At 36.3% G+C, this 27,273-nt stretch overlaps 2 protein-coding genes across 13 annotated transcripts in view; one reads left to right on the forward strand and one right to left on the reverse strand.

The window, feature by feature from the left end:
* Positions 1 to 3,032, reverse strand: part of Ndufaf2 (NADH:ubiquinone oxidoreductase complex assembly factor 2) — a 198,520-nt gene extending 195,488 nt beyond the window's left edge. Inside the window, exon 1 of the mRNA XM_004862893.3 lies at positions 2,799 to 3,032. Coding sequence (XP_004862950.1) covers positions 2,799 to 2,925 — 127 coding nt within the window. The 5' untranslated portion in view covers positions 2,926 to 3,032. The remainder of the gene's footprint in view (positions 1 to 2,798) is intronic.
* Positions 3,033 to 3,047: 15 nt separating this feature from the next.
* Positions 3,048 to 27,273, forward strand: part of Ercc8 (ERCC excision repair 8, CSA ubiquitin ligase complex subunit) — a 74,235-nt gene continuing 50,009 nt past the window's right edge. For 4 of the 12 annotated variants that reach the window (XM_004862894.3, XM_004862897.3, XM_004862895.3 and 1 more), the window contains exons 1-2: positions 3,048 to 3,244; positions 9,049 to 9,144. In XM_004862894.3, the coding sequence (XP_004862951.1) occupies positions 3,168 to 3,244; positions 9,049 to 9,144 (173 nt within the window). In that variant the 5' untranslated portion in view covers positions 3,048 to 3,167. Of the gene's footprint in view, positions 3,379 to 3,800; positions 3,858 to 9,048; positions 9,145 to 27,273 lie in introns of all 12 variants that reach the window. The other 8 variants (XM_087189576.1, XM_087189579.1, XM_087189577.1 and 5 more) reach the window with 7 other exon arrangements.

A 27,273-nucleotide genomic window follows, 5' to 3' on the forward strand; every position in this document is an offset into this window, starting at 1 on the left:
TATTCATGGTATAATATTTTAAGATGGCATAAGCAAGAATTTACAACCTTATGAACATTTTTTGAACAAATTTTCAATGAGTTGACTTTGTTAGATATCGTCCTTATTCCCTCAACAAAATCTTATCAGTGTTCTACCAATGATATACAAATGATGAGCATTTTTCTTTGATGAGGTTTTAACTTTTATTCAGGGTAGTTTTTTGTTTTTAAATTTTTTTTTTTTGGTATCAGGATTGAACTCGGGTCCTTGCGCTTATGCAGCAGGCAGTGAAACCACTGAGCTAAATCCCCGGCCTTAAAATTTTTAAGTAATAAGATTTACTGTGGGGCTGGGGATTTAGCTCAGTAGTTCCACTGACTGCCTTGAAGGTGCAAGGTCCTGAGTTTGATCCTCGGTAACAAAAAGAAAAAAATTTACTGTGTATATTTTATGCAGAATTGGATTACAAATACGTTTTTAACTGTGTTCTAATTTTGTTCAGTCTTTAAGTGTCATGCCAGTTCTTTTCATACTATACAGAAGTTCTCTCAAAATACTCACCAAGGGAATAAGACAGTTTATAGTCAGAATGGTTGGCATTTTGGTGTTCTAGGAAATAATTTATTTTGCATAAGCCTATGGTCAAATCATTTTATACATATGCAGCCTGAATTACATTTCAAGAACCTTGTGCGGTGCCGGTACATTCACTTTATAAATTTGTTTTGTTTTTATTTTGGTCATGTAGAATACTGCCTTGGTTATCATAATGTAATCCCTATTTCTGTACCTTCTTTTTCATGTTAAAAACCTTTAAATAAAACATTTAATACCCACACAAAAAAAAATCAAAATTGTCTTTATCAGTAGTTGACATAATTACCTGCACAGAATGTCCAAGTCTGCAAAAGGCCACCTCATTAGTAAGTAAAGCAGGTTACAGGATATATTATCAATATTTTAAAAATCAATTACATGGGAGGCTGAGGCAAGAGGATCCCAAGTGTGAGGTCAGCCTGGGCAACAGCGAGAACCTGTTGGAAGAAAGGAAGGAAGGAAGGAAAACAGGAAGGGAGAGAAAAAGGAATGGGATGAAAATAGTATCATTTTGGTAGTTTCTTAAAAAGTAAAACATCCAGCTACAAGTTGACCCAGCCATGCTATGTCTAGATATTTAATCAAGAGAAATGAAAGTATGTCTATATAAAGACATATACATGGATGTTGATAATTTCTTTGTAATAGCCCAAGTAAGTAATGGTACTATTTTACATTCCCATCAGCAATGCCTGAGAGTTTCAGTTGTTCCATATCCTCATCCACACTTGGTATGGTCACTCATCTTTAATGTTAGCCATCTTGGCCATTGCATAGGGTTATCTCATTGTTTTCTTTAGTGTTATTTTTGTTATTTGTAAGTCATTTTTTAAATTTTATTTTCAAATAAAATACAGTAAAACTGACTTTTAAAGTTTGGTAATGATCCAAATATCTATGAACAGGTATATGGAAAAACAAAATATCTATACACTGGAATATCAACAATAAAAATATCAGAATAAACTTTGGTCTACTCAAACACATGGATAAATCTCAAAATGACTATGCAGGATGAGTTGAGAGAGGGGCAAAGGCATATTATATACTTTCATTTAAATAAAATTCCAGAAAATGCAAACTAATAATAGTGTCAGAAATCAGATTAGTGGTTGCCTGGGGACAGAAATCAGCATATTCCCTGCACCAATAGTTTAAAAGCTCATTAGAGAAACAAGTCTTAAATACTAAAATAAGTTGTAGAAAAAGGCCACGCAAAACACATTTGAAAAAAATCACAATACAGTTTCTGTATGAAGGAAACAGATGGAACACAATTTTGGAAAGATCTCAGTGCTTTTCGAGATTACTGGTATGACAAAATCACTAACTTTCGAGTAAGATATTGAGATACGAGGAGGACAATTCGTCCGTCAGCCCTCAGCTTCTTAGGTGTAAGAACTAAGATTCTTACCCAACTACTTTCTTCATTCAAAGCCTGAGATCTGCATCGCGGTGATGGAACAACATAGAAGGCGGCTACCTGGTGTGATTTAAAGGTCAAAAACATCTCTTAACTCCCCCCAACAACCTGTTTCACTAATTGGCACGAACCTTGAACAGGAATACCTCGATTAGAGCCATGTTCCTTACCCTGTGGTGTCGGGGAATGCAATTTCCTAGCAAAGGAAACGGGGAGGATCAGAAGCGATCGGTGTGCATGGTACTTGTGACAGATTTTGGTTTTGAGGTGGTGAAGGAACCGTGGGGTTACAGCGCCGGAGCCACGTGCCAGTGAAGAAGGTAAACACTAAGAAATAAGCAGAGGAGCTAAAGATACACCTTTTCAACGACACCACTCAGCCCTGACCACAAGCAGGACACAGGCCCACGGAAGCCACTTTCTCGCCCCTCTCGAGCGCCTCTCTGGTAAAAGATCTCCAAGTCTTCCCCGGCTACATCGCCTAAGGTCCACCATTAAGCCCCCGCCTGGGGTAGGAAGGGCGGACTCAGCTTGCACCGGCCGCCCGAGCGCTCCAGGAAGGGCAAGAACGCGGACACTCGCGGCCGGCGCCGGGCCAGAACTGTCCCAGGAAAGCGACAGAGCCAGGCCGGCCTGGACTCCGAGTCCAGAGTGAAGGGGGCGGGTGGAGCAGACGAACTGGGGATCTGCCCTCCGTGACACCCTAGGAGGGGTCGCACGGTGCGTCGGTGGGCGAGACGCTCTCACTTTACTTCATTTACTAATCACGCAACCGCTGCCCCCGCTCTCATCTCACCTCTCCAGTTCGTGTACTGCGGGATATAGTAGTATTTGTTCCCAAGGTGGTCTGTGCCTACGTGCTCCTTCACCTCCTTCGACAGCATTCTGTACAAGGCGCGGAACAAACCCTGAGACCAACCCATGCTGGCCCCTCGGTTTCCAGCGTGAGTCGTAGTTCAGCCGCTGCAGTTCGAGGAGGGACTCTCCAGCCGCCGACTCTGTCCACCGCGAACAGCCCGCCTACATCCTCGCGCCTACCAAGTAATGGCACTTCCTATTGGTCACATCGAATAACGCTTGGCCAATAGGAGACTCTGTTGTTACAGTCCCGCCTCCACAGCTGTCATGGCTGCGGCCAGTGATCAAGAAGGTGTAAGGAAAAGCGATGCTGGGCTTTTTGTCCGCGCGACAAGCAGGTTTGGAGGACCCTCGTCGCTTCCGGAGAGCAGAGTCCACACGGAGGTAAAGAAATCTCTTCCTGTAGCAGGCTAATTAGAATCTAGAACAATTGCTAGAGCATAGAGTTGAGGCCGGGGGCCATTGGCAGGAAATGAAGCTAAAGTAGGGAGAAGCTGGATGAAGAGCCTAAGAGTAAGGTACAACTATTGGTTTTTGCCTTCTCCTTAGACAATAAATTAGAACCAAGTTAGATAATTTGCAATTGACCAGGAGAGAGTTGATGGAAGCCTAAGGTAGGGAGGTGACAGATGGGATAAAGAAAATGAAAAGATTTGAAAAATGTCTAAGAAATAAAAACAGCCATGGAAATTGATTAGAAGCGTGAATGATGAAAAAGGAAGAATCAGTAGTAATTCCTAGATAAGTGCCTTCGATAGGAAGTTGAATTGGGGGTACATATTCTGGGATAAGAATTTCCAAAGGGGAAGCAAGTTTTAGCTTTAATTTTGATCGTACTGATTTTGAGGAACTTGTGAAGATAACTCATTTGGAGAGTGGAAGACATAAAGTAGTTGCATGTATGAATTCTATGCTCAGGGGAAATTTCGATTTTTTTCAGAGTAAGATACATGAAGTCATGAAGAGGAGATAAGATCACCCTCGCATATCAGTAAGAGTAAGAGAAGTAGTTCAATACCAAACATCTGAGAAATTTGAATAGTTAAAGTTAGGCCGAAGAAGCTAGGGATGTAGCTCAAAGGTAGAGTGTTTGCCTACCTTAAGCAAAGGCCTAGGTTGGAGCTGGGGCACTGGGAGAGGGATATTAGGCAGAAGAAGAACCTGCAGGTGACTGACATCAGTAACCTGAAAGGTAGAAGGAAAACCAGGGAGATGAGGTGTCATGGGTGCTGAGAGAAGCCAGTGTTTGCAACAGGAATTATCAAGTGTATCAGATTCTGCCCTGTAACGTCTTCTTTGCTCTCAGTAGTTCTCTATCCCATTACTCTGCTTTACTTTATTTCATGCAATATATTACTATTAAAATTGTATTATATATTTTCTTATGACTGTATTATATTCTTGGCCCGTCAGAAAAAAAGAGATCTAAATGTTATATGAATGACATACATTCAATAAATATGAAGAATTAAGTAAGAACTGGGCCAGGGATTTAGCTCAGTTCTGGCGCCTGCCTCGCAAGTGCAAGGTCCCAAGTTCTATCCCTGGTACCAAAAAAAAAAAAAGAATTAAGTAAGAACTAAAAGTTTACATTGCATGTAAATGGCACAATAATCACTAATGGCTTTGGAAAGAGCGAAGTCAGAGGAATGATGAGAATAAAAATAAGATTATAGTAAGATGAAGAATAACAGAGTAAAGGAAGTGGAGACTTCTAACATTAATGACTTCTTCAAGAAATTTAAATTGATAGGGAGAAAAACAAAGAGTACATTTTACTTATTGACAAACTGATGGATATGAGTCATTCTAATATCCCAAAGGAAGAACTAAACTATGTATTAGTTATCAATATCTGGGTAAATAAGTAGCACAATTTAGGCAGTTTAAGTCAGTTGAGAGATTTATAGTTTCACAGGCTCAAAATGTCAGTAATCTGTATGTCTCCTAACTGGGTCCTCTTTCTGGCTCAGTGTGTCTTACAAGGGTACCATCAAGATATTGGATGGGATTGTCGTCAGCTCAAGACTTGACTGGGGGAACATCCACTTCCAAGCTTACTAAAGTCATTGTAAACAGATTTAGTTCTTCAGCATCCTTTGTCTGGAGGTATTCCTCTGTTTCTTGCCACATGGACTTCTCCATCAGGCAGAGCACAGCAAGACAGCTGGCTTTCATCAAAGCAAATGAATACAAGATAGAAGCCAAACTCTTCGTAACCTAATCTCAGAAATGACATTTCATCACTTTTGTCATATTCTACTCATCAGAAGTGAGTCAGTAGGTCTGGCTCACACTTAAGGAGAGAAAACTACTTAAGGTCATGAATACCAGGAGTTAGAGACCATTGGAAGCCATTTTCTAAGCTCCTTATCACAACTGAGAAAAACAATACATTATCTTAATAGATAATAATCATTTAGTGGTTTTCAACAAGCAACTATGTATGTAACGTTTTGCGTACTAAAATGTTTTATTATCTTTATATATAATGTAACTTCCTTAGGATGATAAATACGTCCAAAATATTAGTATAGTTTTAATAAACAACTTAACATTACATCTTTTTTTTTAAACCAGTTTGGTTTTTAAACCTGATTGGCACTGCAACTGCTACTGATCTCTCCCTAATCCCAGTTATTGTAGAGATGACAGTAATTTTTTTTCAACTCAGTCATCTATTAGTTACAGCACACACACATTCAGATTTTTATTTCATTGACTGTAAGAACTCAAGCAAAATTTATATGTATCAAAATTTGTCTCTCTCCTCTGATAATATGACTTGTTCACACCAAGTAGTTCTGAAATTCTTTCATTATGATCAGCAAAGTAAATGGTGAAAAACAAATGAACTTGCCTATTGCTTCATCTTTAGTTTTAGTGAAAAGAGCTTTTCTTTAAAAAAGCAACATTACTTTTTTTCTGTAGTATTAATACCAGTAATAATTTATAACGTTATAATATTTATAATATCAGTAATCATTTAAATACATGAGCCACTGAGTATCTTAAAAATTGGGACTTATAATTCTAAAAGGACCTTGCACAGAGGAAGTAACTAAGTATAGGTCTTTGTCAAAATTCTCTGACCTAAACCTCTTACTTCATTAAAAGAAATAAAAACAATGAGAGATCTCTTAACCAAATCACTAGGTTAACCCATAACCAATATTATTTAGTACTTCTCTATAAAACATTCCCAAGGTAAAACTTAACATTTATGACCAAACATATGCCGTAGTGATCTCATGAACATTTCTTTCACCAATTGTTTTGTGGGTTATGAAAAGTCAGTATTTATCCCGAATCCCATTAATGCCATTTTCACTTATTATTGTTATTAATTTTCATGTGAGCTGATGAAATATAAATACAAAGACTGTTATTCTTACAAAAATGAGAGTACTTATGAAATATTCAATCCAAACAAATGGCTTCAAACACAATGCTTATTTAATGAGGTATGGCTAAGATGATTATTATAAAAGATGGGAAGAAATTATAAAAATATAAAACTTTGTCAGAATTTTGTGCTCACCTGGAATATTTGGAAAAAATATTCATGTCAGAGTTCCATTCTCAGAGATTCTAATTTAGGTTAGTTGACATATTCAAAATATTGTTTGAATATAATCATTTTTATCTGACCTCTGTGCCAAGCATAATTATTTAGAAGTTTTTCCAAGTTCCATGTGTCAATTCCTTTCCATTGCTGAGGAGCATTCCACTATATGGATATACAGTTTGCATATACATTTGATGATGGACATTTGAGTTTATAGTTTTTGGCTATTACATTTAAAGCTGTTATTAAGATTCATGCACCAGTCTTTGTATGGACATATGCTTTTATTTATCATAGGTTAATACCTGAAAGGGTAGAACACTAAGTATATGTTTCATTTTTTAAGAACTACTAACTTTCCAAAAGCATTTTATACTCCCACAGGCAGGGATGAGTGTGTCAGTTGTTTGTTCCATGCCTTTTTCCCCCTTTTCTGCTTTCTTGTCTGTTATTTGAACATTATTTAGTACTCTATTTTAATTGGCCTTGTGATTTTGACTATATCTCAATATATACATATATATTTATATAAGAATATATTTAGTAGGTGCTGTACCAATCACAAAATACAACCTTAACTTTTCATTTGTCTGCTTAGAATCTTTATTTTACTGCTTCATTTGCCATGTAGAAACTTTGTCACCCTTTACTTCCCTGCCTGGATATTATTGTCTTATATATTTACATACATTATAGGCAATGTTACAATTTTTCTTTTCAATCATCAAACATTTTAAGAGGAAGAACAGTCTATTACATTTACCATTTCTGTTGCTTTCTTTGCTTTCTCTTCATTCCTGATGTCCCACGTTTCCTTCTTACATCATTTCCCTTTTGTCTAGAGAACATTGGTCATCAGTTCTTTTAGAGTAGATCTCATGGTTTCATGTTTTCTGAAAAGGTATCTGAAGTTATTCTAAATTTTTTTTTGTCTATAGATAATTTCACATTTTCCTCTGACATTTTCAAATATTGTCTTTAGTTTTCAGCAGTTTGATTATAATGTATCTGGACATGGATTTATCTGAGTCTATCCTTTTTTTTTTTTTTGGTACTGGGGATCAAAACTCGGGTCTTTGCGCTTGCGTAGCAGGCGGTGAAACCACTGAGCTAAATCCCCGGCCCCTATCTGAGTTTATCCTTCTTAGGATTAGTTCTACTTTTTCAATTTGCGACTTTATGTCTTTCACAGCTTGAGAAATTATTAGCCATTTTTTCCAATATTTTCGTGGTGCCAAATTTTTTCTCCTCTCCTTCTGGAACTCCAGTGTCATAAATGTTAGTTTTTTGTAATTATTCCTCTGGTCTCTCAAGCACAGTTCTCTTCCTCCCCCAATCTTTGTTTTTTCTTTTGTTGTTAGAGTGTGTAAATTTAGTATCTCTTCAAGTTTGTCTGTCACCTCCAATCTACACTGAGTTGATTAAATTAGAATGATTTTATGTTGAAAAGTTCTAAAATTTCCATCTAGTTATTTTTTTATTTCTTCATTCCTTGCTAAGACTTTCCATTTTAACATTTGTTGCAAGTGTGTTCACAATCTCTTGCTCATGCATTTTATAATGCTGTCTTGAAGTCTTTGTTAGATAATACCAAATCCTCTGTCAGATCAGCTTTTGGCGTCTATTGGTTGTCCTTTCCTGTGCAAGTTGAAATAAATTTATGGGTTTTTTCATATGCAGAGTAATTTTGGATTGCATTCTAGACATTTTGATTACTCTTCTATGAAACTCTGGGTCTTGTTTCAATCTTAGGAAAAATAGTAGTATTTTTGTTTTAACAGGTGATTGGCAAGATTGGGGTCCGCATGCCTATATATATATATATGTTCAGTTTTTAAAGCCTTTTCAAATCTGTCCAGGTGTGTGCCACTCAGACTGTGACCTGAGTGGTGGTGGTTAATTCTTTTTTCAAAATTTTTGTATGATATTCAGGATAAAATCCATACATGGTCTACTCAGGAATGAGTCCAGAAGGCTATAGAAAATTTCATGGGATCATTGTCCTGAGCTCTTTCGTCTCTGTGCTTTCCCAGATATTTCCAAATTCTCTAGGACTGCCTGTTTTGGTTGTCTAGTCAGAAGGTTACCCTATTCTGCCATACATTTCCATTTGTTTGGCTCCAGGTTCAGCTCAGAAGTGAAAAGACAGATAAGAAGCAATGGATTTCAGTCCTACCCTCTTGGGATCAAAGCTCTGATAAAGAGATAAAATGATTTTATTTAAATATGCTTAATTGTTGAATTAAACAATTCTAATTCTACCTATTTAAGAAAATGCAGTTTTTAAAAATCCTGTAATTTAAGCTTTCTCCACTAGGTGTCCTCAGTTAATTTAATTAAATTGAAAAGTTTTAGTCTAAATATCTTTTTTAAAACTTAATAAATGCTTTAAATAAAATTTAAGATAATACTTCAGGTGAAAAAGTATGCATATAACTTAATATCTTTAAAGTTGTATAGTCCTTACAAATCTATAAATACCTGTAAATGTGTAGTAGAAATTTTAAGCATTACCTATGATTTTCATACTATATGCTATCCTGGTAAAGAATTTATTCATGTTAAATTATTTTCTTATTGCCAAACTTTATCTTTGTTTTCTCTCTTTTAATTTTAAAAGGGTTTTGGGACTGGAATTAAACAAAGACAGAGATGTTGAAAGAATCCACAGTAGTGGAGTTAACACCCTTGACATTGAACCTGTTGAAAGGAGATAGTAAGTTTTTTAAACTTAATTACCTTTTTTCTGAGATGCAGTAAAATCTTTTTTCAGATTAATTATGAAGATGTTTCATAAAAAGTAAATTATAGCTTTTTTAAACTCATAATTTCAATTAAACAGAATATCAAAACTACAAAATGTTGCCAAATGTATTCATTGTTAAATCAACAAATATTGAACTTGTTTAGATGCAGAGGGGTTGTAAGGGCTTTTTAGGTGCTATTTTTAAAATGGTTGCTACTTTCATGGTGTCCAATGGGAAAATATATAAGAAGCAAAAGTGTTTCTTTGAGAGTTAAGTTTGAAGAATATCAAAAGCAATATTGCATATACTTTTATTCCTTTCAATCTCTTTCCCTCCACACCAGCTGAAGTAGTTTGAAAAATGCAAATCTGAACATATTTCCTTACTATGACTCATGACACCACATTACTCTTACAAGAAAGTTCATGAGGTAGGGTGTAGCTCAGTGGTACAGCACATGCTTAGCATAAACAAGGCCTACGCTCAAATTCTAGTACCAAAAAAGAAAGTTCAAAACTCTTCACATGTCTATAGCTAGACATTGTATAAGAGTAACTAAGTCTGTCAGGTTATGATATGTTTAACATTTTCTCAGGATTTTTATTTTATAATGAGCTATTATTATTTACATTGTCAGGATAGCTTTAATAAACTTTCATTTTTTACTTCCAGCTTCTACTGTGGTCTCACTTAATAGTACAGAAGGAAAATGCAGTGAACAAAATTCTCACGTTAGCATGCAATTAAATATAAAAGAAGACTGGCAATAATTCTTTTTTTTTCCTGACTTTTCAAGGCTCAATTTAATTTAACATGTATTCAAGGACAGCTGCGGGGCACTCACTTATAAAACATATGCAGACATGAGGAACAAGGGATAACTGATTTCTCTTGGCCTTGTGTTCTGGTGGGAAAGGTAGTCAATACTTCTACCTTAGCCAGCCCCCTTGGACCTGGTAATCACTTGTAGTTGATTGAGACAGTGAAAAATGTGAGTAATTACAGATTATATCTGTATGCAATATGTTTGAGAAATATAGGCTGAGCAGCGTTTTCATAGAGCGTTACAGAGAAAAGTCTATAAAGACTTGCTGCAGTGGTTTCCCCTATGATTACATGGTAAAAATCTACCACTATTTATTTTATTGTTTGCTAATCCTTGTATTTTGCATTTTAAAGAAATAAAGAAGAAAGTGTATCTTTAATAGAAAATTAAATATCGATCTTCTTTCCCTTAGGAAAAATCACTGTATATGTAACTTGCTTAAAACATCTGTTAATGTTTACCGTCTACCATGAGTGTTGAAGTGATATCACTAAAAATATTATGTACTGCACACATGTACCAGAAAAGGAAGTGGATCAAGAGATGGGTGGAGGAGGGAGGGATGGGAAAGGAGATGAAAAAAGGTGCTAGGATGTGCTGTGTACACGTACAAACTCCACACAAGGAATGTGAACATTATGTACTACGGACATGTACTAACAAATCAAAAATTTTTACAAAACCAGGATAACACTTATTGCTGGTCTTGGTGGCCTGTAATCATAGTTCCTAAGGAGGCTGAGACTAGAGGATCATGAGTTCAAGCCCAGTCCAGCAACACTTCATCTCAGAAAAAAGAGAAGGGGATGGGGAACAAGGTGGGGAAAATGTATTCCCTAAGTTGTGATATGTTAAGAAAACTATCTAAAAGTTACATTTTTGTAGGTTCAACGGCAGAAAGTACATTTTCATAATAACTCTTAAGTTTGAGTTTCCATTTACATTTTCTAAATTCTTCTAAATCAATTCACTCATCTTTAATCCAAGTTTTCTTGTCTATATAAAAACATAAAGCTAGCTGGGGTGTAGAGGCTCATCCCTGTAATCCCATCTTGAGTTTGTGTCCAATTTGGGCAAATAGACCATCTTAAAGTAAAAAATTTAAAAGAACTACGTTATGTAGCTCAGGTCTAGAGCGCTTGCCTTAGTGTACAAGAGCCTCTGGGTTCAAAGCCCAATACCACACACACACACACACACACACACACACACACACACACAAAAGCTTAAAGCCATATCTATTACCATGGTCACTCAGTTGGCAGAATATTAACCTCACAGTTAAATAATATTAATGCCATCAGATACTTCAAATAGCAAGTCAGTTAATTTCAATAATGCTTTCATTTTTTTCATTTACTTAATAGAATCAAAGGAAAACTTTTGGTATCCATTCTAATAAAAGTACAACGTCTGACATTGTGAATACCATTTAAATTCAGTTAACCAGTTCAACTTTAAAATTGTCTGTATTGCAATAATAATACATTCATAGTACCCTGATTTTTAAACAAATAAACAAAACAGTATTTTACAAAGTTAAATTGTGAAGCAGAATTTTTGGAATCGGCTGGGGTACACATTATGGTACCTATCACCTGAGTCCAAATATTTTATGAGTCCAAATGAAAGTTCTAATTGTTGAAATTTATATATATCTTTCTATATATGCCATTAGACTGACTGAACCACATTTTTTTATAAAGCTAATGTTGAACATTTTTTAAAAACTAAGCATGGCACTATTTGCTCTTTTTCTGCTTCCCATAATGTGTCATCTTTAAGAGACTACTTTTTCTCCTTTCCTCTTCTCTCCTCTCCTCTCTTCTTTTAGTACTCCTGGGGCTCTTAACCTAAGGCCTTAATACATGCTAGACAAATGCTCTGCTACTTAGCTACACCCCTAGCTCCAGGAACTACTTTTAAATTAACTAGTTGTTCTATAAATTGATGTCAGATTTTTCTTAAACTTCTCAGTAAGTCAGTATGTTCTGGCAGTTCGTGAACTATAGCTACAACAAGATGAGGAGCTTGTATCAGAATATAAACTTACTGTATCACAGTTACTTGCTTTATTTTTTTTTTGTATTAAATTCTTTTATTGGTACATTGTAGGTATACAACACAATTACATTTCTCATTGGGAATTGTACCTTTACATAATGCATCTTGATTCTTATTTTTTCCCCATTCCTAGCCCTCCCTTCACCCCCTCCACCCTTCCCTATTCACAAAGACTTTATTTCCATTTTTTCCATTTTTCATCATTTTTTCCTTTTCCTTCTTTCCTTTCCCCTGCCCCTCCCACTACCCCTACCCCTTTGGACCTTTTCTTCCTATTTTACATTATCGATTATTCATTCTAATCATTGGTATACAACATAATGACATTCATCATTGGAAATTTGCACCTTTACATAGTCTCTCTTGGTTCTTATTTTTCACCCTTGACCAGGCCTCCCTTCAAGCCCTCTAGTCCTCCGTATTTACAAAGATTTTGTTCCTATTTTTCCATTTTCTCATATTAATCCCATTCCCTTCTATCCTTTCGCCTAGCCCTCCCACTTCCTTCCCCTTTGCCCCTTTTCTTCCTATTTCACATTACCTATTATACATTTAGTCCTTATTTACACTTTGTTTCTCACACCAGAGAAACTATTCTGTATTTACACATGTGTGTCCTATTTATTTCACTTAAGAGTATTCCCTCAATGTGCATCCACTTAGCTCTAAATGTCTCTAATTTCTCATTTTTGATGGCTGAGTAGTACTCCATTTTATTAAAAAACCACATTTTCTTGATCCAGTCTCCAGTTGATGGGCATTTGGGCTGTTTCCAAGTTTTAGCTATTGCAAACTGTGCTGCTATGAACATGGGCACACATATATCACTGTGGTATGATTCTTTGAATTCTCTGGGGAAGATCCCCAGCAGTGGAATAGCGGGATCAAATGGGATTTCCAGTCCTAGTTCTTTGAGATATCTCCATACTGATTTCCACAGTGGTTGCACCAGTCTACACTCCCACCAGCAGTGGAGCAGGGTTCCTCTTTCCCCACAGCCCCACCAGCATTTGTTATTGGTTGATTTCATGATAGCAGCCATTCTTTCTGGAGTGAAGTGGAATCTCAGCGTTGTTTTCATTTGCATCTCTCGAATGACCAGTGATCTTGAGCATTTTTTCATGTATTTATTTGCTATTTCTACTTCTTTGTCTGAGAAATGTCTGTTCATTTCAGATGCCCATTTTAGGATTGGGTCTTTAAATTTGGGAGGTCTGATCTTTTTAAGTTCTTTATACATTCAAGATAGTAGACCTTTGTCTGAGGAAGAGCAGGTGAAGATTTTTTCCCACATTGTGGGTTGTCTCTTCACACTGCTGGTGGTTTCTCTTGCTGTGCAGAAGCTTTTTAATAAGAAGAGATCCCATTTGTTGATTGTTTGTGCTAGTTCACGGGCAACTGAGGTCTTGTTCATAAAATCTTTTCCTACACCGATGTCTTCAAGGGTTCTACCTAACCTCTGTTCCAACTGGTTCAGAGTTTCTATTTTAATATTTAGATCTTTAATCCATTTTGATTTTAGTTTAGTGCACGGTGAGAGATATAGGTCTAGTTTGAATCTTTGGCAAGTTGAAGCCCAATTTTTCCAGCACCATTTATTAAAGAGGCTATCTTTCCTCCAGTGAGGGTATTGGGCTCCTTTGTCGAAGATGAGATGGCTGATTGTGTCTGGCATTGTTTCTGCATCTTCTAATCTGTTCCACTGGTCCTCAGGTCTGTTTCTTTGCCAGTACCATACTGTTTGTATCACAGTAGCTTTGTAGTAGAGTTGCAGGTTGGGGATTTTGATACCCCCTGCCATGCCTCTGTTACCTAGAATTGCTTTTGCTATTCTGGGTCTCTTCTTGCTCCAAATGAATTTTTGGATTGTTTTCTCGAGGTCTATGAAGTATGCTGCTGGGATCTCAATTGGAATTGCATTAAATCTATATAACAGTTTTGGAAGTATGGCCATTTTCACTAGATTAATCCTTCCTACCCAGGAGCAGGGGATCTCTGTCCATTTTCTGATATCATCTTCAATCTCTCTTTTCAGAGTGCCATAGTTTTCAGAGAAGAGGTCTTTGATTTCTTTCATTAGGATGATTCCTAGGTATTTCAGTTTTTTGGATGCTATTGTGAAAGGAATTATTTGTTCTATTTCTCTCTCAGTGAGTCTGTTCATGTAGAGGAAAGCTATTGATTTTTGTGTGTTGATCTTGTAACCAGCTACTTGACTGAATTTGGTTATTAAGTCTAGAAGACTTTTGGTGGAGTTCTTGGGGTCTTCTATATAGAGTATCATGTCATCTGCAAATAATGACAATTTGACTTCTTCATTTCCTATCTTTATTCCTTTTATTTCTTTCTCTTGCATAATTGCCGTGGTTAATGTTTCCAAAACTATACTGAACAAGAGTGATGATAGTGGACATCCTTGTCTTGTTCCTGATTTTAGCGTGAAGGATTTCAGTTTTTGACCATTTAGTATGATATTGGCTATTGGCTTTTCATAGATGGCTTTTATCAGCTTGAGGTAGAGACCATCTATTCCAATTTTTTGTAGGACTTTTATCATAAATGCATGTTGGATTTTGTCAAATGCTTTTTCTGAGTCTATAGAGATAATCATATGATTTTTGTCCTTGACTCTATTGATATAGTGTATTACATTGATTGATTTGTGTATGTTGAACCATCCCTGCATCCCTGGGATGAATCCCGCTTGATCAGGGTGTATAATCTTCTTGATGGTCTTCTGCATTCTATTTGCCAGTATTTTATTAAGGATTTGTGCATCTATGTTCATTAGTGAGATTGGCCTATCGTTCTCTTTTTCAGTTGGGTCTTTCTCTGCTTTGGGGATCAAGGTGGTGCTTGCTTCCAGGAATGAATTTGGGAGTATTGCTTCCCTTTCAATTTCATTGAAGAGTTTAAACAGTAGTGGCAGCAGTTCCTCTCTAAATGTCTTATAGAATTCAGCAGTGAAGCCATCAGGGCTTGGGCTTTTCTTAGTTGATAAGTTTTTTATTACATTTTCAATTTCATTGGTTGATATTGGGTTGTTCAGAATTTTTAGGTCTTATTCATTCAACTTTGGTAATTCGTATGCATCTAGGAATCTGTCCATTTCTTCTGTGTTGTCCATCTTATTGGCTTATAGGTTCTGGAAGTAGGTATTGATGATCCTTTGGATTTCTGCTGGGTCTGTTGTCATTTCACCCTTTTCATTCCTAATTGCATGGATTTGGGCCTTTTCTTTCCTTTTTCTGACAAGGTTGGCTAAAGGTTTGTCAATTTTGTTGATTCTTTCAAAGAACCAACTCCTGGCTTCATTGATTTTTTTGTATCATTCTCTTAGTCTCCATTGCATTGATTTCTCCTCTGATCTTTATAATTTCCTCCCTTATGTGAGCTTTGGGGTTGTCCTGCTCTTCTTTTCCTAGAAGCTTGAGGTTCAGCATCAGGTTGTTTAATTGGGCTCATTCTGTTTTCCTAATATGCGTATTCACTGCTATGAATTTCCCTCATAAGACAGCTTTCATTGTGTCCCATAGATTCCAATATGTTGTATTGTCATTTTCATTTAATTGAAGGAACTGTCTGATTTTTTCTTTGATTTCCTCTGTGACCCATTGGTTAGTCAGAAGTGTGTTGTTCAATTTCCACATGTTTATGAAATTTTTCCAGTTTCTTTTGCTATGGATCTCCAATTTCATCACAGTATGGTCTGATAATGTACTGGGGACAACTTCAGTTCCTTTGGACTTACTTAAACATGTTCTATGTGTGAGTATGTGGTCTATTTTGGAGAATGACCCATGTGCAGCTGAGAAGAGTGTGTATTCTGATTTTGTGGGGTGGAAGACTCTGTAAACATCTGTTAAGTTCATTTGTTCAAGAGTTCGATTGAGTTCTAGTATTTCATTACTTATTTTTAGTCTAGTTGATCTATCTATTTGTGACAGTGGGGTGTTGAGGTCCCCCACTACGAATGTATTAGCGCATATATGACTTTTCATGTCTGTTAGTATTTGTTTTATATAGTTGGGTGCACTAGTGTTTGGTGCATAGATATTTCTGATTGTCATCTCTTCCTCTTGGATTGTTCCCTTCAAGAGGATGTAGTGTCCTTCTTCATCTCTCTTAATCAGTGTTGGTTTGAAATCTACTTGATCTGCCAAGAGGATAGCTACTCCTGCTTTTTTTCGGGTTCCCGTTCCATGGAGTATTGTTTTCCACCCTTTAACTTTCAGTCTATGAGTTTCCTTTTGAATTAAGTGTGTTTCTTGTATGCAGCATATTGTTGGATCTTGCTTCTTGACCCATTCTGCCAGTCTATTTCTTTTGATTGGTGAATTGAGACCATTAACGTTGATGGTTATAACTGAAACATATTGACTTGTCATTGCCATGACTTTTTCTTTTTGTTGGGTTCTCCCCCTTTCCATTTAATTTCTTGTCATGCCAGATGGGTTCATTCTGCTTTGCTTCCTGGGGTTGTGATCCTCAATGTGTATTCCTAGGATATTGTGTAAAATTCTTTGGAGTGCTGGTTTGGTATTCACGAAGTTCCTATGGTGTTCTTTGTCATGAAAGTATCTTATTTCTCCATCCATTTTGAAAGCTAGTTTTACAGGGTACATCAATCTGGGTTGGAGGCTGTTTTCTTTTAGGGCTTGGAATATGTCACTCCAAGCTCTTCTTGCCTTGATGATTTGTGTTGAGAAGTCTGCTGTGATTCTGATGGGCTTTCCTTTGTATGTGATTTGTTTCTTTTCTCTGACTGCTTGGAGAACTTTGTTCTTCTTTGGGGTTTCTGGAATCTTAACACTTATATGCCTATGTGTAGATTTTTTTTTGATCAAGGATATTTGGAGTCCTATGTGCCTCACTTATCTGTATGTCAAGCTGTTTTCCCCTGCTTGGGAAGTTTTCTGGCATTATTTCTGTGAAGAGGTTTTTTATGTCATCTCCACTCTCTCCTATTTCTTCATTGAGCCCAATCAGTCTTATATTATTCTTCTTTGCATCATCTAACAGCTGCTGGATTGATTTCTCATGTTCCCTTCTAATTTTGAAGCAATTTTTCTTTTCTGGTCACTAATTGCAATCTTATCTTCTATATCTGAAATTCTGTCCTCACATTGGCTCATTCTGCTGTGTAGACTTTCAGTGGAGTTTTTCATGTCCTGGAAATCTATTTGCATCTGTTTTATGGATTCCATTTGTTTTTTATGTTGGGATTCCATCATGTTCCTGAGCTCCTCTCTAGATTTATTAATCATGTCTTGCACTAGGAGCACAATTTCTCCTGTTATCTGAGAAATTATTTCTGATTTTATTTTTTCCAGGTCCCCTTTTGTTGCCAGTTCAGTGGGTCCAGGTGGTTGAGTATGAGAGTGTTCCATCTCATTTCCCTTTGGGGTTGCTGTAGGTGATCTGGAAGTCTGGTTTTGAGACTTATTTAACATGTTTTCTCATTTCGACTGGGGCAGGGGGCTGTTAGCACCTGCACGGATTACCTCCTCTGAGCTGTGTGAGGTGGGCCGGGGCCGGGAGCATGGGTAGGGATGGTGACCCAAAAGCCCTTTCCTGTGGGCTGGGAGCAGCCAGAGGGATGGTGGCTGGGAAACCCCTTCCTCTGGACCAGGAGCAGTGGGATGGTGGCTCAGAAGCCCCTTCCTCTGGGCCAGGAGCAGCACGACAGAAGGTGGCCCAAAAGCCCTTTCCTCTGGGCTGGGAACAGCAGGAGGGATGGTGACCGGGAAGCCCCTTCCTCTGGACCAGGAGCAGTGGGATGATGGCTCAGAAGCCCCTACCTCTGGGCCGGGAACAGTGGGACTCAGTACCTTGGTCTGGTGGTCTGGTGTCCTCTGCGTCTTTGTAGTGTGGAGTCAGGCGGCTGCCTGTCTGCAGCGGGGTGATTCGGTGTCTTCCATGTGACTCAGGACCTCGTTAGGGCGTGCACAGACCTGCCTGTCTGCAGCAGGCTGATTCGGCGTGTTCTGTGCGACTCAGGACCTCGGTAGGGCATGGGCAGACCTGTCTGTCTACAGCAGGATGATTAGGCGTCTTCCGCGTGACTCAGGACCTTGGTAGGGCGTGCACAGACCTGCCTGTCTGCAGTGGGCTGATTCGGCGTGTGTTCCGCGTGACTGGGGACCTCGGTAAGGTCCACAGTTACTTGCTTTAAAGGAGCTAAGTTTGCTTTTTAGAATTGTTGTTGGTTTGCTTGTTTTTTATTTATTTATTTGTTTGTTTATTTATTTTGGTACCAGTGATCGAACTCAGGACCTTGTGCTTGCAAGGAGGCGGTGTTTGCTTGTTTTTAGCAAGGCATTTTCAATGAAATCCATGTTTGTTTCAGCGAGGGACTCATTAAATTAGCATTGCTTTATGTTTATTTTTGTTCAAAATCAGATGAGAATCTTTTGATCAACATATTCAGTGATAAGAGTGCCAGAAAATAACAATATCAGTATAGTTCTTTTTAAACGGCAAAATAAAGGAAACATAATACAACCAGGATGATGAACTATCCCCACAAACCACAAAATAGGAATAAGTGGGAACAAACCTAACTACAAGATCTGTATAGTATCCGCATTTATTCTGGGGCATCTGTTATATCCGTTAAAATACAAAATAATCAGCATGTTGGTTGTAAGCCTTAGCAAGCCAGTGTGATTACAGCAGCTGAAATTGGGAAATGATGCCAGACTACAATCACAGATAAGTTGAAGGGTTTCACAGAAGGACCAAAAGGAAGTACCACAGTCTGGGTCCTATAATCTCTCCAAATAGTGAACGGGTCAAAGGTCCCCTCCTGATCACAGTCCTACTCTGAGGAGAAGCTTCTTGGAATAGAATCCAGGTTGAGCAGTACAGGAATAATAAACAGAAACAAAAGAAGAAGATACTCCCCCCAGAAAAAATTAAGGGGGAGGTAAACAGCAGTAGGAAATCTCTGAAAGTAAGCTCTGATATTTTGAACATCTTACCAAAAGAAAAAAGGCTTTAAAGAACAGAATGCTCTAAAGATATGAAGTTTAAACATTATTCTAAACCAAACATCCATTCTAAAGTTTAGGAAAATTGATTTTACTAAAAATGTGCAAAAGAATAGGATTAGGGCCGGGGATTTAGCTCAGTGGTTCTGGGGGCCTGCCTCGAAAGCTCAAGGTCCCGAGGTTGATCCCCTGTACCAAAAAAAAAGTAAAAAGAAAAAGTATAGGATTAAGGTCAATGTCCATACAAAATTATTATAAGAGGAAAGCCAAACAAAACAAAACAAAATACACCACTACAGACAATGCAAGGAAGGTGTGTCTACAAAACAGGTGAGACTGCTAACCTAATATTTTAAAACTAGCCAAGAGTTATTTTACAAGATACAATTTATTTTACAAGATATAGAATTATATGTAAGATTTAGAAAAACTCAGAAGTGAGGTGAACAAAGTCAAGAAAACATTAGACCTAAAAAAGCATTTCAGAAGTGAAGATTACAGCATAAAGAACACAAGCAGGGCTGGGGATTTAGCTCAGTGGTTCTGCTGCCTGCTGTGCAAATGCAAGGACCTGAGTTCAATCCCCAGTACAAAAAAAAAATGATATGGGCTGGGGATTTAGCCCAGTGGTTCCGTCACCTGCCTCGCAAGCACAAGGACCCGAGTTCGATCCCCGGTACCAAAAAAAAAAAAAAAGAACACAAGCAAATAAACACAAGAGGAAATGCCTTAGAATTTAGAGCAGGGTGTGCTGATGTATGCCTATAGTCCCAGTGCTCCAGGGAGGCTTAGGCAAGAGGACCACAGCAAGTGCAAGGCCATCCTGAACTGAGTTACATAGTGAGACACTGCTTCAAAAAACAAACAAACAAAAAATAAAAAGTAGAAAAGGGGATAATTTTTAAAATTAAAAAGTAATGAAGACAAGAAAATAATTTACAAGGTAGTTATAATGTAAAATTTAGCCAAGGAGAGTATGTCTGAGTTTGCAGAAAAGAAAATCAAAGCAAGAGAGCAAAGTAAATATTAAAACTGTAATTAAAGAAAGCTTTTTAAACTTATAAATAGGATATGAAACTATATATAAAGGAGAAAGTCATATTATCACCAGACTTCGAATTTTTTTTTCCCCATTAAGTTTATTGGTACATTTTAGGTATAAAATACAGTTACATACATCATTTGGATCTTGTACCTTTACATGTTGTATCTTGGTTATTTTTTCCCCATTCCCCTGCCCTCGCTTCACCCCCTCCACCCTTCCCTATTTGCAAAGACTTTGTTTCCATCTTTTTCCTTTTCTCATATTTTTTCTTTTCCCTTTTTACCTTTCCCCTACCCCTCCCATTTACCCTGCTCCTTTAGACCTTTACTTCCTATTACACAATATCAATTATACATTTTTAGAATTACAATATCAAGATCTAGGAGACATTACCACAGATTTCACAGAATTTAAAAGGATATAGAAAAAGTATTACAAAAATCTTTTTTGAAATCAATTTGACAACTTCTAAGAAGTACCTTGGAAGAGAAATTAATGAAACTAACTCAAGGAAATATAAAATATGAATAACACCTATTAAAGAAAGTATATTCCTAGCTTGAAAACCTACCTATATGACAACAACAGGCTCATATACATTTTAATTGATAAATTATATCAAACATTTAGAGCAGAAAAAAAAAGGAACACTTCTCCCCTCATTTTAGGAAATCAACATTGTGCTAATCCTAAAACTGGATAAAGATAATAGAAGAAAAAAGTATGAACATAGATAGAAATTTGTTTAACAAAACAATTAGAAGTCAGATCTGGCAGTATGTAGAAAGTGGTTTTATTATAGGGATGGCAGTGTTGGTTCAGCATTGGAAGATCCACCCCCAAAAGTCATCATTTTAACAGAGGAAAATAAAAAGCCATATGATCCTGTCAGTAGTTGGAGAAAAAGTATTGGATTAAATTCTACAGCTGTTCCTGGTAAAAGCTATCAGGAGACTAGAAGTAAAACAGAACCTTCTCAACAGATTAAAGACATGTAATCCATACTTCCAGCAAAAATGCCTTATATGAGTGGAGAAGATACAGTCTTTTCTCCCTAAGGTGGGGAACAAGGGCAGATATGCCCACTCTTCATCTGTCCATTAAACTTTGAAACATAGGCCTAAACCAAAATAGTCTGGCAATAAAATGACACAATTAGGATAGGATTGGCAAGGTAGGAGCAAAATCTTTATATGTAGATGAAATGATCATCTACAGAGAAAATACTAAAATCTCTAGGAGCCCCTAGAACTTGTATTTGAATTTAGCAGGATTAGAAAACACCAGGTATATATAAAAATTCAGGTCTATATATACTTGCTATAAATGAAGAATTGGATATTGAAATTTAAAAGTTGTGTATGAGTACAAAGGACCTAGAAAAGCAATAAGAAAAAAAAAAACAGTGTTGGAAGATGTTTAATACCTAATTTTAAGACTTCCTCTAAAGCTACAGTAATCAAGGCAGTGTTGGTATAAGGAAAGACATATAGATCATTGGAATAAAACAGAGAATCTAGAAATAGAATCACACATATATGGTCCATTGAGTTTTGAAAGATTATTTAACATTAACAGTTTATAGAATATAAACTCAATTCAAGAGCCGAGGAAAAGATAGTGTTTTCAGCAAACGCCACTAGAACCCCTGGTATCCGTATATAAAAAACCTCAACCCTTTATTTCCATACATAAAAATAACTTGAAAGGATCTATGAACCTAAATATGAAAGCCTAAAACTATGAAACTTTAAGAAGAAATTATAAGGGAAAATATTTATGAATTTAGTGTAGGCAAGAACTTCCTAGGATACAAAAAACATGACGTATAAAAGAAAAAAATTGAAAAATGAGATTCCATCAAAATTTAAGACTTTAAATGACATCGTTAAGAAAATGAAAAGTAGTCCTTGAGCAGACCATATTTATAATGCATATAACCTATGACCAGAACATATAAAGAACTCTTACAGCTCATTAATAGACAACCCAATTAAAAAGTAGACACAAGAAGATGATAAATAGCCAGTACAGCACAAGGAAAGGTGTGCAACACTAGAATCAGAAAAATACTAATCAGTACAATGACAAGATTGAATTATACACTCATTAGGGAGATGAAGTTAAAAGTTTTAAAAGCCTTGTTATGACTTTTTCTTTTTGTTGGATTCTCTCCCTTTGCGTTTAATTTGTCACACCCAATGGATTCATTCTGCTGGGTTTCCTGGGGTTGTGATCCTCATTGTTATTTCCTAGGATATTGTCTAAAATATTTTGGAGTGCCAGTTTGGTATTCATGAAGTTCCTTAGGTGGTCTTTGCCATGAAAGTATCTTATTTCTCCATCAATTTTGACAGATAGTTTTGCAGGGTACATCAATCTGGGTTGGAGGCTGTTTTCCTTTAGGGCTTGAAATACATCACTCCAAGCTCTTCTTGCCTTGAGGGTTTGCATTGAGAAGTCTCCTGTGATTCTGATGGGCTTTCCTTTGTATGTGATGTTTCTTTTCTCTCACTGCTTGCAGAATTTTGTTCTTCTGTTGGGTTTCTGGAATCCTAACTATTATATGCCTATGTGTAGATTTTTTTTTGATCAAGGCTAGTTGGAGTCCTGTATGTCTCACTTATCTGTATGTCAAGTTCTTTTCCCCTCCTTGGGAAGTTTTCTGCCATCACTTCTGTGAACAGTTTTTTTATGTCATCTCCACTCTCTCCAGTTTCTTCGTTGACTCCAATCAGTCTTATGTTATTCTTCTTTGCATCAGCTGCTGGATTGATTTCTCATGTTCCCTTACAATTTTGAAGCAATGTTTCTTTTCCTGGTCACTAATAGCAGTCTTATCTTGTATATCTGAAATTCTGTCCTTACATTGGCTCATTTTGCTGTGGAAACTTGAAATGGAGTTTTTAATCTCTTAGAAATCTGTTGTATCTGTTTAATGGATTCCATTTGTTTCCTATGTTGGGATTCCAACATGTTCTTCAGCTCCTCTATTTTTGTATCTGTGTCCTCTCTAGATGTATTAATCATGTCTTGCACTATGGGCACAATCTCAGCTTTATGTGAGAAATTATTTCTGATTTCAATTTTTCCAGATCCTCTTTGGTTGCCAGTTCAGGGAGTCCAGGTGGTTGAGTATCAGATTGTTCCATCTCCTTTCCCTTTGGGGTTGCTGTAGGTGATCTGAAAGTCTGTTTTTGAGACTTGTTTATGTGTCTTCTCATTTCCACACTGGTGTGGGGGAGGGTGCTGCTGATGCCCACGTAGCTCACCTCCTCTGCCCTAAGATTGGTGGAATGGCACCGGGGGAGCCTCCTTCTGGGCGCTTGACTTTGAAATTTTTTAATCTGTGATGCTCAAGGAATCAAGGAGTTTATATCTAGCTAAACCAATTTTCAAGTTCAAAAAGCCAGAGAAATTTTCTATAAGAAGAATACAGGGAGTATTGTTCTCATGAGCAGTCTACCAAAGATGAACTCAGATAACCAGAAGGGCTAGACAGACAGCAACAACATTACCAAATAGCAGTACTTTATACAATATATAAATTTGTAGGTGTAACTATTCATTTCAACTCACATTAAATTAAGACCATTTTAAATTACAACACATGAATTCAGTCATTAGAGTCTATACTGGCAATCGCAGGACAAATAATCTTGTTTCTACAACAAATAAATTGTAACAAAAGGGGAAAATGGAGGAAGAGGGAATCAAAAATGAATGTAGAGTGGTATTTGCAATTAAAGCAAGGCTAGTATTCATGGGTATATTCTTTAATGATATCTACTATTCATAGGTATACTCTTGAGTGACGATAGTGATGTGTCTACTCTTTTTTTATTTTTGCATTTCAATAATTTTATTGAGAGTTATATCTCTTAGTACCAAACATAAAGGTAGTTGGTTAAGTTACCTCTGCCAACTCAAAATTAATACTGATATTTTCAAAATATTGAAATATATCAGCCTTATGGTAAAACTGAAAGTATCCACAAAACATGGTGTACAAAAAGTTAAAGGTAGAGTATACTGTGGTTCTTTGGTTTATTTTTCAATGCTTAGTTATCTGTAACATGATGTCAAAATTGGTTACATCCATTCTGGATAGACTCAGGCTTCAGGCTGCACTAACTGTTTACAACACTAACAATATATGTATGTTTCCTTATATTGATTGGCTCATATGACACAAGAGCCTGAGCTTGATCCCTGATACCAAAATAACTAAAAAACAAAATACTGCACCAGGGATTTAGCTCAGTGGTTTTGCTGCCTGCTGCACAAGTGCAAGGACCCGAGTTTGATATCTGGTACCCAAAAAACCCCAAAAAACAAAAGATAAATTATGAACCCTTAGAACATCACAACTAGATTAGTATGATGTTCTCCATCTTTGGAAAACTGCCTAATTAATATAATGCTGCAGTAAGATTGTTTAGATTTGAATTCATCTGTAAAACTAAAGACGTAAATGTGAAACAAGCCTGAAAGAGTGAACTGTGAATCTTCATTTCTAACATTAATTTACTTTCTATACTGGATCAATATATTATATTTAGGTGATTTGGAAAATGGTAACCTACTTAATTTAAATGTTAAATTTTAAATTATGAGGTTTACATTAAAATCAACATTTCACACATGCACTTTTTAAAGGCATAATGAGATTATATTCTAGATAATATAGTGGTTTCTTGGCACCCATAAGTCAAGTCATAGATAGTTCAGAGATGAGAATGTTACTGATATATGGGAATTACATTTACATTCAAAAACATTTTGTATTATGCCAAAATGCAGACCTACTAAGTTTGGCATATTCACTGAGCTATCTTTAATGTTTCCTCTGAAAAACAGGTAACATTTGTATCAATGATAAAAATTTCTATACAGAATCTACTTCCTCAGTCTTATCTAGTTCCATTTAAAAAAAATATTTTCTATTATATTACATAGTTAAATCAAAATCAGTTACCACTCTGAAAACTTGCTTTACCCTAAGTTCTGGCTAGGTAAATGAAATTGCTGAGATGTGTCAACTCTTGAATGATGAACTATGAACTGTACAAAACAGTAGTGATTACTATAAAAGTCATGATAATAAGTTACTATGAGGAGAGAGAGAAGGAATTCTGATCGGGAGAGATCCCCTTATTTGGACCTTTATGAAAAATCTTTTGATGGTACTCCTAAATTTATATTTTGCATAATAATGGAATAAAATTCAGAATGTTTAAGATTTTACAATCTTTAAATCTGATCCAAAAGAAACATAATACAGAGAACTTGCTTGAAAAGTTTTATCTTTAAAACGAACTGCCAAAGAAAGTTACTCTGAAAGGAAATAAAAATAAAAACAGAAACAAAATATTTAATCTGAAATACTTGCACATTTTAATATATAAAAGAAAAATCAAGAATAGTCTCCATTTTGCAGAATTATCTTTAAACTTATTTTATCCTGCACCACCTATTGTTATTTTCTAAATGGGAAATTATAGCCTTTGGGAAAGTTAATTAAAGGTGGCAACAATTTCAGATTCAAAGATGATTTCAGGCAATTTGATGAAAAAAACCTAAAATCATTGAAAAACACATAGTTTAAGAGAATAAAAATATACAAGTAATGAAGTCTTAGAGATGGATACAGATTAAAAAAACTGATTGGGCCACAGATTTAGCTTAGTGGTGCCGATGCCAGCCTTGCAAGCACAAGGCCCTGAGTTCAATCCCCAGTACCAAAAAAATAAAAATAAAAACTTGATTAAAGTATGTCGAGTCCCAATAATAATATTGTACAAGTTCAATCAATGTAAAAGCTTTTTGTTTTGTGTATATGCTTATGTGTTACTTTTACTTTTTGAAATTGTTTTACAAATCTTTGAAATAGAATAGTTTTATAGGTTCTACCAATAGATAGACAAGTTCTAGAGTAAAGAAATGTTGCCTGGCCTGGCATGATAGTATACACCTGTAATCACAGCACTCAGGAGGCTGAGGCAGGAGGAGTTCAGTGAGTTTGAGACCAGCCTGGGCTATATAGTGAGTTTAAGGCCAGTCTGAACTACATAACAAGACCCCGGCTCAAAAAAAAAAAAGTTTAAGAAATGTTTCCTTTTTCTTCCAAAAAATTATATCATTTACTTTTAGCACCTCTTTTACTCTCCAAAGTAAGGCTCTGAGAGGTCTGGCCCCTGTTGACCTCTTATCTCTCTCCACTCTCCCATACTTCTTCAGTGATGTGTTCCTTCTTTCAGTTTCTAGAATGAACCTGGATTGTTATGTTCATACACCAGTCTGGTTAACATCAATTCTTCCTCAGGCTCCAGTTTAAATATTATAATCAAGGAAATTAACCTTGAATCCCCAAACTAGAATAAAAGTAAGTTAGTCACAGTGATCTCAAGTATAACTAACAATTTGTGTGTTTATGTGTATTACTTGTCTTTCGTACTAGATTGTAAACTCTAGACAGGAACAATGCCTCTCTTGTTCACAACTCTATTAGAGTGACATACATATGGATAGGTGATCAGTTGAAGCTCAAAAAATGGAATGAATATATTCTAAGAGAAAGAAGGAAGGTATTTAGAAGGAACGTGGTACTTTATCATATCGGCTTTGTGATTTAGGTGAAAAGGCCCTCCTTTTCTACAAATGTTGAAATGTTTAGACCTGTGATATAAGGTGCCCAGGGTTAAATAGCTACTATTACTAATAGCTGGTCTCTGATTCCATTTTTATTTAGCACAATTATTACTAAGATTTAAAATAACTTTGTAATTTCTTACTTGCTTAAGTAAAAACTATCATTTGGCATTTTATTTCTACCATCTTTTCTTTTTGGAATCATGAAGGTAAACTTAAATGTTCACTTTGATTGAATTTTTCTATACTATAAAATTTTTAGGCTCATTTTAAAATTTTTTAAATTTTTTATTAGTACATGTTTAAGGTACATAATGATTACATTTATTGTGGGAAGTTGGTAACATGTACATAATACATCTGAATTCTTTTCTTGTCCTCTACCCCTCCTATCTCTCCCTGCTGCTTCTATCATTTGGTCCCCTTCCCATTTGCAAAAGCTCTATTTTGCGTTTTGCTCTTTCGATTCTTTTTAAAATTCCCTTTCCCTCCCCTCTCTCCCCCACTCCATCTTGTGCTC

This window comes from Heterocephalus glaber, unplaced genomic scaffold, assembly GCF_053883595.1.
Source record: "Heterocephalus glaber isolate CG9 unplaced genomic scaffold, H.glaber_assembly_v1.0 deba00001543, whole genome shotgun sequence".
NCBI lineage: Eukaryota > Metazoa > Chordata > Mammalia > Rodentia > Bathyergidae > Heterocephalus > Heterocephalus glaber.